The 14030-nt window shown below is 42.7% G+C and overlaps 1 protein-coding gene across 1 annotated transcript in view; it reads right to left on the bottom strand.

The window, feature by feature from the left end:
• The window catches only part of LOC144508466 (protein-glutamine gamma-glutamyltransferase 2-like), a 65732-nt gene that overhangs the window by 11127 nt on the left and 40575 nt on the right, over nt 1–14030 (bottom strand). Inside the window, exons 7-9 of the mRNA XM_078236404.1 lie at nt 8819–8954; nt 2589–2692; nt 149–391 (exon numbers count right to left, since the gene is read on the bottom strand). Coding sequence (XP_078092530.1) covers nt 149–391; nt 2589–2692; nt 8819–8954 — 483 coding nt within the window. The remainder of the gene's footprint in view (nt 1–148; nt 392–2588; nt 2693–8818; nt 8955–14030) is intronic.

The following is a 14030-nucleotide window of genomic DNA, read 5'->3' as shown; positions in this document are numbered from 1 at the left end:
TGTAGTAACATATCTGTATCCAAGGATAATTCAGTCACTCAATTATCTACTTAACAATGATTAAATATAGCTCGCTAGTCTTGTTTAAGTATTTCCCGTAACCTTTGATGTTGATGCCAATTATGATGTCAGCCTGATCACAGCTTACCCTCTGCATGTTTGTAATTGTCTGTGATATCTTCACGCTCATCAGTGCCAATAGCCTTCGTACTGATTTTCTGACCAACTAGTCGATGGTTAACCGTGATCTGCCTTTTTGTTCCATCTTTGCGGAGTAGCCACGACACGTAATCTGCGTTGACTTCGGCAAAGACAAACGGGCTATCAAATTTCTGATCGATATCTCCACGTTTAATTGCTTTAACTGGAGCCGGTCCACAGCAATAGATTCCTGAAAACAGAAAAGCTAAACATCACCACCATGTAGATTACAAATTCTGTTCTTTTGACAAGTATTTTAAAATGTGCAATACCTGCAATTGTCAAAGCTTTTATAACATTCTGTAGCTTAAACATATAATCAATTTGAATTATCCCTTCATTAATTATGTTGCCAAGTATTGGCTGTTCAGAACTGATCGCATGACAGGATCTCATCTTGGGTTGGGATGCCATAAACTGTAAGAGTTAGGTTTTTAAATCTGAATGACACCATCTAAATCTCATAGTTATCTCCTGAAAACCTCTTTGGGTGAACTTAGTGGGCCGGAGAGGGCACATGATCGCACATCTGCCCAATACAAAGGTCACCAGCGCAACAATTTTAAAAATGGCATCCCCAGGCTAACAATATGCTGGAGGCGCCCTTCAGGATTTGCACCCCTCAGGGAAAGGAAGTCCCGCCCTCGAGGACTCTCAGCCATTCTGATTGGCTGGCGGCTGAGTTGTCCCAGCAGCATCAGAATGCAGTAATGTGGCTACAAGGGAGTCCCAACAAGAAAACAACATGCCTAACAGGCTTAGTTAAGTCTGGTGCTTTTGGTCGGAGAGGGATTCAGGACCCTGGCAAGGGGTTCGTGTAAAGGGCATTGAAGGCCTGAGATGAAGCACAAAGGACGGGTACCATTTTGTTTCGGTGCCCTTCATTTGCACAGGGGATCAAAGGAGCTATCCTCCTCCTTCCTGCCTTTTACCCTGAATAGGAAAAGTAGTCAGCTGGCCATTTTCCTTCCACATTTCTCCTAGGCAATGGCCTATAGTATTATCGCTAGACTATTGATTCAGAAACTTAGGTAATGTTCTGGGATCCAGGTTCAAATCCCGCCATGACAGTTGGTGAAATGTGAATTCAATAAAAAAATCTAGAATTAAGAATCTACCAATGGCCATGAAACCATTGTTGATTGTTGGAAAAATCCATCTGGTTCACTAATGTCCTTTAGGGAGGAAATCTGCTGTTCTTACCTGGTCTGGCCTACATGTGACTCCAGAGCTACAGCCAATGTGGTTGACTCTCAACTGCCCTTAGGCAACTCGGGATGGGCAATAAATGCTGGCCACCCAGTGATGTCCATGTCTCATGAATGAATAAAAAATTATTGTGTTCCACTGTCCTCCTATTTTGTGTTAACCAATTAAGTCAAACTAAACAGAGGGACAAATTAAAGGGGCAGCCACTTAAAGGGACACTGCATTAAACAAAAATGCCAATCACAAGGGAAACATAGGACTTCAAACCAAGATGTGATTAAGAGGGTCAATAAAGCAGTGATGTGATTAAGAGGGTCAATCCTGCAATGACCAATTGGCATGTACCACTGTACGAGAGTGCCAAAGGTGGAAAGAGACCCTTAACTGAGTTTTAATTGGCAACTTAAGGGCCTCATTAGGCCTAAGGACATGCTGGCTGCCTGACCCATGACGTGCTTACTGTAAAATGAGAGACAGCTCAGAAACAGGTGATAAAGCAGTGGGACGGCCATCCATTTTATTTTACATGACCCAGCCACCCACTTTATTTTATTTTATGTTGCCTCTGCCGTTAAAGATACTAGCGAGGGAGTACTTGGTCAGGAGTGTAAAATTCATCCCCTCTTTGTCTTTTTAAACTGAGATCTTCAATGTAGTTGTTATGCTGCTAACATCATCTGCACCTTATAAGGGCATGCTCAAGTGTTCCCAAAAGAACAAATCTAAATTAGCAAGTCCAGATTATAAAAGACGACTGAAAGCTTGAAAGTCAATCAGAGGGCGTTTGCTTGTAAGTCTTTAGCTTCAGGTCAGAAAGCCCAACTTTAAAAAATTGGCCTTTTTCTAAAGGAATGCTTTGCATCCAAGACAAAGAGTGAAGCACATAGGAGTTAGTTAGGGACATTTTTTGTCAGTACTTTTGGCAGGTGAGGTATTTGTAGCAGATACAAATAGACTAAACATGCTATTTAGTTGAAGGATGAATTATTCCCAGTTCATTGGATGACAATCTGCAATTCATTACGGAGCCTTGTGAATATTTCCTTTGACAAACTATTAACTTCACCCTCTGGGGACCAACATTTTTGTTTGCCAAAGGAGAGTTTCAAACTAAGCACTTCACGGTAAAAGGCACTTACTGCACAAAATACTGTACACACCATGATATCTACGCTTACCTTCACTCTTCTCCTGTGGTGTGGGATCTAGGACTTGCCAACCATCATAGCCAGGCTTCAGATCAGGGCGGGTCATCCAAGACTCTACCCAGCAGTGGAAATTCCTTCAATGTTACAGAGAATAATTATAGTTAATAACCCTTACCCTAGCCTTTTGGATTGGATTTTTATAGTTAGTCTTAAAATTAATTTTACAGGCATGCGTTCTTCCTCTTCAGAGTATGGGTTTGTGAATAGATTCTTCCTCTTCAGAGTGTGAGTTCATGAAAAGATTCAACAATGAACTTAAGAACTGCTTTGCTTTTAAGGAGCTTCTCTACTTGGACGAGATTATGTCCCTCCCACCACATCCTTAAAACTGCATCAATTTTTTAAAAAGCCATTTGGTCCACCTAAAGGCAACATGCTATGCAGCCCATCATGGACTCTTCCCCATCCATTTATTTTCACCTTCTCAAGGGCATTTCGGGATGGACTATTAATCCTGGCCTACCCAGCCATGCCCATATTCCGTGACAGAATTTGTAACAATTCTCCTGAAGGAAAGTTTCATGAAGATCCCCAAATAAACATCAGAATATCCATACATTCCAAAGCTCCAGTACTTAATCCTGACTTGCTGTCTTCAACATAGCACATACACATTTTTGAAAATAAACTAATTTATTATTTTAAGTTGTTGTTGTTGATCTGAGGTCACGTACCAACCGACTCAAGAACAGCTTCTTCCCTGCTGCCATCAGACTTTTGAATGGACCTACCTCGCACTATGTTGATCTTTCTCTACACCCAAGCTATGACTGTAACACTACATTCTGCATTTCCTACTTTCCTTCTCTATGTACAGTATGCTTTGTCTGTATAGCACGCAAGGAACAATACTTTTCACTGTATACTAATGTGACACTAATAAATCAAATCAAATTTAGGTATTCTCCACCCAATAGGAAAAAATGGTTCAGACCTTTGTTCTTATTTCACAGTTTTTACTAGTGTTCCATTTTAAGGTATACTAGGCCATTTCTGATCAGTATTTGTATTTCCCCATTTTTAGTGTTTTTTTCCCCTTCTGAGCACAAGGGAGTGGGGAGTCTGGTGGGAACCTGCAACATACAACAGGCTTTCCTGTCTCTTCTACTCCCGGAGTCAGGGCAATGTCTGGGAGCTGTCCCAATGCAGATCTTCATTATTTTACCTCCCTGCATAGCCAGCCTGCACACCCACCAATCACACCCCCCTCCCGCTACCCCAGCCCTGAGCCCAGAAGGAAAACAGTAAAAATGAGGAAATCAGAATGCTGGTCCGAACTGGTCTTGTTCATGTTAAAATGGAAGACCAATAAAAACAAGGAAATAAGAATACTGGTTCAGAGTTTTCCTATTGGAAGGACCCTCCCCACCTTGCCATAGGCTGCTGCTGGAGACAGGGATGGGGGTGAGGGGCATGGGTGGTGCTGGTAACATTCTGCACTTGCAATAAATCCTACAGGATTTAAACCATCTCCCTAGCTTGCAACTCAAAAGTAGTCTCCACATGCGGCATTTGAAATAAAACCAGACAGCAGTACTCTATAAGGCCGAGGTTAGGGAGAAGGCCTACTGTGGCAGTCTCTGCTCTATCTGCAGCACTCACTCTGTAAGATTCAAATGGGGCTCTAACGTTTACAAATGCCTGCAACAATTCCATGTGCCAAGGGAGCCAGCTAACCAGGTTCTAGGCCTAATTTTCTGGGTCAGCTGGCAGACTCCCAAGAGAGCTCCAGCACTCTAAAAGTTAAGTTAGTGTTTCTGTTTCATGAGTCCCAATCTCAGGAAACCACTACACCAGAAATATAATCATTTCCAGAAACAAAGCAATTTTTACAAGCACCATTTTTAATTAGAATCAGCTCTGAGGAAGCTTTCCTCTCTCCATAGTGATTAGATAATGTGATTAGATACTTACAGTCTCAAAGCACAATACAAGGGAAACCTTTACCCTACATGTTTAAAACTTTACTGAGTAAAACTGCTTGATGGAAATGAACTGTTCAGTGACCAGTTGTATTGGGAATAGTGAAGGAAGATGTGATGAGGGTGATGTGATTGTGGGAACAACCACTTGTTTCATGTAACTTCCAATGTTTTATTTCATTGATATTGCTGGAAATGAAAATCAGGTAAGATATATAATGGACAGTCAACCCCATCTTGCCGTTTGAGATTATTAACCAAAAATTCACATCAATGTCTGTTTTCGTGGTGGCTACAGGGTGAAATAAGTGTGATTTCATATCATATGTGCAGGGCATATTGAGCAGAGGAATTCAGCTGCTAAATAATAAAACACATATGTAGGTTGGAATGTCTGAATCCATTGACAGCAAAGCAACTTCCCACTGATACTTGAGACAAAAGATTTTCCTGATCCTGGGCTAAATATAAAACTAGCAAGATGACCGGTTATATATTTAAAACTTACTGTATTTGACTATTTTAAACAGGAGCTTGTTATTTTCCTGACGTACTGACACACACGCGTGAAATTGCCCGGGAAGTTTAAATTTCAGATGAGTTGATATCCACTGCCTGTGACTCTCCACAAATTCTCTGACACTGAGCTCAGTGTTAAGAGTCTTGGGCCAGATATTTGGAACATACTTGGATACTTACACTGGAAATGTTACATTGGTTAACACCTGGTCTAACTCTGTGACTAGCCAGCATAACTGAACTGGGCACCACAACCAAACTCTGCTCCACACATCAACCTTCCCCCACGCCAACATCCCCCTGGCCACTTGACTACCTCCTGCCGACTTGACTGCCCCTGATCCAACCCAACAACCCACCAGCTGAACCAACCACCATTGACTACCCAACTACTCCAATCTGACTCAACTATCCACTCACTCATAGAAACCATAGAAACCCTACAGTGCAGAAGGAGGCCATTCGGCCCATCGAGTCTGCACCGACCACAATCCCACCCAGGCCCTACCCCCACATATTTACCCGCTAATCCCTCTAACCAACGCAATTTAGGATTCTAAGGGGCAATTTTTAACCTGGCCAATCAACCTAACCCACACATCTTTGGACTGTGGGAGGAAACCGGAGCACCCAGAGGAAACCCACGCAGACACGAGGAGAATGTGCAAACTCCACACAGACAGTGACCCGAGCCAGGAATCGAACCCAGGACCCTGGAGCTGTGAAGCAGCAGTGCTAACCACTGCGCTACCGTGCCGCCTCAATTATTTCACTCACCACTTATCCATTCATCTACTCGCCCACCCACTCATCCATTCACCTACTTCCCACCCACTCACTCACTCATCCATTCACTTACTTACCAGCCCACTCACTCATCCATTCACCCACCCACTCATCCATTCACCTACTTCCCACCCAATCACTCACTCATCCATTCACCTACTCACCCACTCACTCATCCACTCACTCATCCATTCACCTACTCACCCACCCACTCACTTTACAGGCAGCATCAATACGATACAGAAAGCATTAATGCTGACTGGAAGATCTGGGCCACTGATTTTTAAACTAGTAATGAAATAGAGCATAAAGATCAATTTTAGTTCAGGCTATCGGAACAATTTCTCCTTGGTTTCTTCGACACTTGTGTTTTCAGTTTCTGCTTTTCCAGTGGTAGCCACTGCCAGGTAAAGGTACCCCAACTAGCTTCACAAATACAATTTAGACATTGCTTACAATTGGAAGACTAATAACACCACGGCAAGTATTTTAAACTCATTTTTATAAATGGTATAGAACTATCTTTTTTCTGGAAACACATTCAAGGAGAAATAAAAACAGGGAGGAGGAATTTGCAGGCACAAAACCAAGGTTGAATATCCACTGTGCTCCCATTCCTGATCAGAACTGTTCCAAGGAATAAGGCACTGATTGCAGATTAGTGAATTTCCCAATAAAATGAATGGAAAAAGCAGAAGAAAGAGACCAGCCTGGATGACATCTAACAAACTGAGGGCCAGCTACAGAGTGGAGCAATTTTGTTTGAGAATGTTTTAATGGACCAACCATGTAAATTTTGTGGCTCCGAAAGCTAATGGCAATTGCTACCAAACAAACCTGTTGGACTTTAACCTGGTGTTGTTAAATCTCTTACTGTGTTTACCCCAGTCCAACGCCAGCAAGTCCACATCAAGTTTGAGTTTAATCAGAAAGAAACATACCGCAATCTTACCCTCAACTACAGCATGTCATTTATATTTAGATTTTATATATGTGTGTGCCTGGGAAATTCTGCCTGAAAAAATAGCAGAGCCTGATTCCATCAGTAATTTTTAAGAGGTTGTGGGGGTGTGAGATTAAGGATCTCTGCCCCTCCAAAGAGCCAGCAATGGCACGATGGACTCAATGGTCTTCTTGCGTGCTGTTAGCTTTTTGCAATTCTAAGATACTATCCATATTAAATGTAGATCTATGAATTTATAATGTTGGGACAAAAATTAACACAAAAATATGGAACAAAAATAAAGCAATAGAAAGCTAAGTGGCACAGATAGGAAAAGTGCACAGATATAACGGGATACTAATTGGCTGACCCTGCTGTTTGAATGCAAACATTGCAATTGGACATCTGCGCTTATTCACTCAGACTGATGTTGGCAGTACACAAATTTAATGTACTTACCTCATCGGCATGAATGTAGTGCATGGTCAAATGAGACTCATGTTGCTGCCTTCTTATTAACACTGGCAGCTGCCTCTGCACTCAGCAGGGGGGCCCAGTAATGTTGTTCAAAAACTAGGTGGTGTAGCCAGTCTATTTTTCTTAAAGAAAGGCTGCCCCTCTTAAAGGGGAGCTGCACAGAAGAATATTGCTGCAACTTGTCTGATGGAAAGTAAATACCAAGACAGAGAGTTCCAGGGCGATAGGTGTGGAACTGGCAACATTAGCGGTGGAAAGGGGGAGTGATGCCATGGTGTCACATGAGGCCTGAAGACCTTCAAGGACAACCCTCAGAAGGGACTGGAAGTAGGTGGTCAGGGTGGTCAGCTCCAGTCTATTGACCACTAGAATCCACACCCTTAGTGAAAACCAGCAACGAAAATTGGGGATACCAGGGATGGAGGCAGGAATCCTGGAATCAGAAATGGTTTTTGGTATCCTGCTGACTCTGCGAAAATCCGGTCTTATGTCTCAGATACTTGTCCAATACTTTGGGGCAGAAATGCACTGTTGGGATAGTGAAACCAGAGGATGACTGCCCAGTAACACTTGCTATACCAATGCTGCCTATTGAGTTGAAAAATTAGACTATTCCATCCGTAGTATTGACAATGGGGGCTCAAGATACGGCAAAACCGGAAATCGTGAATCTCGCCGGCAAGATAGCTATTTCTGATTTTTGCCGCCCCTCACTGGAGTACAAACCTGATTTAAATTTATTTAAATACATTTGAATGTATTTAAAGACCCACCTCGCCACATTCTCCCCCTTCACCGAATGTTCGTATGTCAGAAGAGGGACATGGCCAGGCAATGGCCTGGAACTGCCCCCGGCACATGTCGGCACTCAAGTTGGCACTGTGTCGACCTGGCAGGACCACCTGTGTCAGAGGGTAGTGATGGGATGGACACTAGTGGGAGCTTCATGGGGGGAGCATATATGTGTTGTGGGGAGGGAGAGAGCATTCAATGAAGGGGAGAGGAAATGCTGGTGATGACAGCCATGGAGAGTGGAAGATACCAGTGTTGATGGGAGGGAGGGCGGGGAGGGGGGGAGATGCCAGCGTTGATTGGGGCTGGGAGGCCCCTGAGTCCTCTGTGGTACAGTGGGGCTGGCGAGGTTATTCTTTGTCGGATTGGGGCACCCTTTATAAAGGGCATCCCGATCTCTGTTTAGCCAGCTTTACTGGTGCGTTTAGGCCCCGTCGCTCAAAATGAAGACATGAAACAAAAACACCATGAAAATATAAATAATATATATTCTAAAGTACGGGAAATTTTTGAGTGGTAGCATTGTGTCACATTCTTTGAAAGGTGTTGCATGAAGAGGTTTTCTTTATTGTTTGCGATAGTAATTAAGGTTACTGTCAGGTCACGGAGTGCAGAAGCTGTTAAATAACGCCCCCCAACCTCATCCTTATAAATTCTGGTCCATTAACTGTTTCTCTGTAAAGATTGTGCCTGGTTTTTCAATTTCTACCACACTTTCCGAATGAATTGATTCAATACACCAATACAATATTAGAACTCACCAGACAGAATCTTTTGACTTTTTCACCGTCTTCCCGTTCTCATCGATGAAGCTGTCAATTCTCAGATTTTGCTCCGTGTCATGCGCAGAGTTGAAATTTGTAATGGTTCGAGTGGGAATTCCCAGACACCTCAAGACTAGAACAAAGTGACAGATGTTACTATGTGTCCCATACAGATGGAGTTTGAGATTGGAATAATCAAGTCAGGCTGCACTCAACACTAATTATCCACTTCATCACTTGTTGCTAAGTGATTGAGGGGAAGATAACTGTACACTTGGTTCAAAACAGCTCGGGAATGGGCTATCTGTTAAGATGCGCCCACATTACATCACAACTGGGTGCCATTGGCCATAATTTGTGACGGAAAAATAGCCATTTTTTAGTACCAGATTTGGGCAAACATCGTTCGTTGGTGATTCCATTCTACGCTTTGAAATACTTACATCGAACCACGTGGTTAATGATGATGATACGAAAGTGACAGTTTTTAAACACTGTTTCATTTCCCAGAAGAGAAAATAGTGAGGCAAGGACCCTCAAAAAACTGATTGAAATTAAAACAAGGACATCCCATTCTGAATGATAAAATATTGAGAGAGAAGAGGAAATCACAGTAATTTTAACTGCTGAGCTCTTCAAAGTTTGTCCCTGTTCATTATATCAGGAAGAGTCTCCCATGGTGAAAACACATGTTGCTTTAAAACATCAAACATGGAAATAAGAAAGTTCAGAAAGGGTTGCCTGAAGATTCTGAAAAATATTAAAAAAAGAAGTTAAAATGTAAGTGTTAAGGCTGGAAAATCCACAAGGGCTCTCCCAAACATGGATGATTGGCAGGAAATCTGGTTCGCCAGAATAGCAATACCTTTCAGTGAATACATCACTATAAATAAGAGTTAAAACAGACCTATGAGAAAAAGAGCGTGAAAACAGGAAAGAGTGGAAATTATTTTAAAGGGGTTCATTCCTGGATCATTACGGCAAAGAGAAGGGTGTTGTGCGAGTGCATCAGCTACATACAATAAGAGCCTTGAGTCATGTCTACCTTGAAGAGCTGAGGTAAAATTGTTGATTTTGTCGTGTGTAGGATCAAAAAGCTTTCCACTGAGCTTATACAGCTGGCAGAATGTGATCCTGTGCTGATTGTCTCTCTGTGGCTCAAAACCCAAGACATCTCCTGATCATCCTAAATTTCAGTTATAAATCGATGTAAAAGTAATCACTGTTTATGAGGATTAATACGGTTGAAGAATCCAGCAGTTAAATTTGATGTGATTTTCTCTCATTGCTCAATATTTTATCATTCAGAAGGAGAGATTTTGTTTTAAACTTAAACCACTTTTTGAGGGTCGTTGTCTTACCGGTTCCTCCTCTGGGAAATGAAACAGTATCGTGGTTGCTAACTGCATGGTTTAATGTGAGCATTGAAAAATGCAGATTGGAATAACCAACAAACACAGTGCTTGACCAAACCTGATACTACAGTGACTATCATTTTATTAAATGAGGAAAAACTCAAATGCAACACATAGGGGCCGGATTCTCTGACCTCGCCCGCAGCTGGGATTCACCGGTCCCACTGCAGTGAATGGAGATTTGGCTGAGTGCCAAATTCTCCATTCTCGCTGAGAGGCGGCGTGGTGTGAACAGCCTGAGAATTATTGCAAATATTGCCCAGAAAGTCCGAATGATGTAAGGAAGTTCTGAAAATTCACTTGCTCCTGCTATGGGGAGATCAGACCCCTATCCTTCCCAAACCTGGGAATATCCCATGTCTTAATTCTCATTGGTGAAAGGGGAATGCACAGAAACAAAGCTAAAATAAGAAATGAATAGTGTGGAAGAGGAGCTCATATCTACCAGGAAATGTCTGGTGCCAGAATGACATATTTCTAAATGATCGCTAAGTACAAAAGCCTAGCAATCATTTTACTTATGTGACAGTTTAATTAGAATTCTCTTTCTGGAGGCCAAATCAGACATTGTCATCTGCTGAATAAATAACCTGTAGTCACCAGCAACAGGTTAACGTGACTTACTTTTCCTAAGCTCTATCATTTATCAAGCGTTGTGTTAACATCAGTGCTGTACTTGCATTCCTACAAAGCATATCCTGCTACTTTGCATGTGTATCCAAAAGCCTGTTTCTCTCAAGGCAGCAGTGAAATGGGTGTGCTCCAACACTTAAAATTGTTGGAAAGTAACTACTGCTGAAAATACACAGAATTGAGGCAGCAAATGTGGATTTGCAGTCCATCCAATGACTAATAAAAAAACAATTTTACTATTTTCTGCAACTACCAATCTTCATGCCAATTTTGTGGATCGCAAGTAAAGTTAGCATGAACCAAGACTGGGGTGGCCACCATTTAAATATTCAGTCATTCTCTCCGGGTATGTTCAACATGATTCTTTGACATAATTGGAATAGGTTGCAAGGAAGAATTAAAGAATATTTCATGAATGCAATAACTCACAAGCCTTAAAATAAATTACCAACAACTTCCCACAGATGGTTGTTATTAGTAGAAAGCTCAACTCTCCTTGGGGACTCCAGGTTGGCTGCATCACATTCTTTGGAATACAAACGATAAAGATGGACTAGAATAATGACTTTAGTAAAAACATTTTAAATCTTTAAATAAACAAAGGATCATTTTAAATCCTCACAGTAACCCGCTCTGGGGCCAGATATGTCAAATTATATTTCTCATATCTGAGAGAAGTCTTGTGGGGAAACTTTCCCATCTGCCAGCCACGGGAATTGTAGCGAACGGGGGGGCAGACCATGCAGACGTCCGTTGACCTCGAGCGGGATTTTCCGGTTTTGGGGCGAAGGCGAGGGCGACCGGAAAATCCCGGTCTTGTTTTTGTATTTGTTCATGGGATTATAAGCATCCTGCAGCAAGCATTTATTGCCCATCCATAACTGTTCTTGAGAAGATGGTGGTGAGCTCAGGGACCATTTTGGCAAATGTGTGTGTCCCTCTGGCTTTATAAAACATTGGGCCATCCTTCCCTGTGACACTTAGGTGCCTTGCAAAGCAGAAATCTGAGCGGGTAGAAAAATTAATTTGGCTTTGATCTGAGTATGCGATTCTCCTCACCCCCAATTCTTTCTTCCTGTGTTGTGCCAAGGTGCTAAAGATAACCTTTGAATAAGCTCTTTTTCTTAATGGTGCAAATCAATTCTGGTTCTTCAATCAAAATTCCACAGTTTCCCTAACTCAGTCCTGCGCCTGATTCTTACTCAGTGACATCAGCCAAAGCCTTGGTGTAGTATGATGAAAACTGCATTAGGCTTGCCCGTGATGCCTCCAAATGCCAAATAGCCTGCTATTCATGAATGCAAGGAAAAGGCCAACTACAGAGGAAGAAGGAACAAAATTGACGAAAAAGTGACAATGATTATCATGAAATCTAGCCTTGCAACACAACACAGCATTATTTCCTCTGAAAGTTGAATTCTTCATGAGCTGCATCTTGGCTTTATCAGATCTTCACACAGGAGGATATATTTTGTTGCCACTTCCTATTCTCTCATATAGTGAAGCCAATTTTACAATTCTCCTTGACTACTGAATATCTTGGCACTGGGAATCTTTCCTCTGGACCCTGCAAACAATGACAGGAATGTTTTATTTCACCTTATTTCTGGTTCAAAAAGAAGAGTTCATGAGATCAGTGGAAATACTGACACAATGAAATCTTCCTGCCTTTGTTTGCATTGCTGCTACGTGTAAAAAGCACTCGAAGCAGTCCCATTGGAACTTACTTTACTTACTCTCTGGTGATAGATTTAGCTTCAGAGATTCTGCCAACGCCGTCCTTAACTGAGAGGAACGTTTGTTTCAATTCCAACCCTGAATTGCATTTGATTTCACCTGCCTTGTTCAGTACGGGCAGTATTTAATCGAGGTCGTAGGGATTTTGCCCACTGGCTGGAGAGTTGGCGAGAGTCCCGTGTTGTCTCCATTTGGAAAGGTCCACCAAATTGAGTGCCAATTAGGCACTTAACTGAGCAACATCAGGCCTGTCCTGGGATCAAGAACTCAAAGCCGGAAATATCACTCCTCCGGCAGCTGCAGACCAATCAGAAGTTAACAGCTGTCATTGCAAGCAGTGCCAGCAGGTGAGCACTGGCACAGGATTACTAAGGTGCCCAGGCCACATGTGAGCAATGGTGATGGGAGGGTGGTATGGTTATTTGTGGGGTGAAGGGGTTGGTTGGAAAGACAAGGCAGTAGATCTCAGTGGGCTTCTCTTTTCCGATGCTGAGTGCCTCAATCAGGCACTGCATGCCTTTAAATGTTGGATTCACCGCCCCCACCCCACCCCCCAACCCCCACCCCACTCCCCCGGAAGTCTGCAAGCCTGACAGGGTTTGTTTTTTGGGTTTCCCACATGGCGAGTACCCCACCTGCCAATAGGTGAATTCCAATGGTAGCAAGATAAGGTCCTTAAGTGGACACTAATAGCCGTCAATAGGCAGCAGGTTGGGAAAGCTCTCCATGAGTGTTGCAGTCTGGAATTATTTGGGACAGTGATGGGAAGTTGGCACCAAACTCGTCTGAGGAAAGTGCATCAAATTCACCCATGGGTGCTCTTCTGCGAGTCTATTGGATCAGAGGTACCAAATATCAGATAGACAAGGTGATTTTAATGGTGAGGAGGTTTGATGCAGTGTGACAGATGGGATTCAGGGAGATGAAAATCCACACAACCTTTGCAGTGTGAGGCCTAAGGAATATTTGGCTCCCAAACCCCATCTGCTGACTTACCATCAGTCTCCTGTTCAAAGCAGGAAGGGAAAATTGGCTTGTTGGGACAAAGCAGAATTTCAGACAACAGGACTCCTCTGACAGGGTCCCTGAAAGTGTGATCCCGGCATTAAGATGCATGATTTGGATAGCTGAGGAGGGAAGCACAATGCACCAGGGGCCCAAAGTTTACAGAATACTGTGGATGCTGGAAATCTGAAATACAGAAAGGCCCAATGTTTCTTCGTGAGATCACACGGTGTACTCATGCTCCTCCTGGCCTACAAGAAACCTTTACTTATTCAGAATTAGACATCGTCCACAATTAGCTGTTGACATCTCTCTCTGTTGACTGCAATTCTCTGCACGAGTCATTCCTCCCTCTGTCCAGTTTCTGATGTTATCCATCCATCCAGTCCTTCTCTAACCTGGCCTGTTCCTTGCTGATG

This window comes from Mustelus asterias, chromosome 20, assembly GCF_964213995.1.
Source record: "Mustelus asterias chromosome 20, sMusAst1.hap1.1, whole genome shotgun sequence".
Taxonomy (NCBI): domain Eukaryota; kingdom Metazoa; phylum Chordata; class Chondrichthyes; order Carcharhiniformes; family Triakidae; genus Mustelus; species Mustelus asterias.
This window is presented reverse-complemented; position numbering and strand designations above follow the sequence as displayed.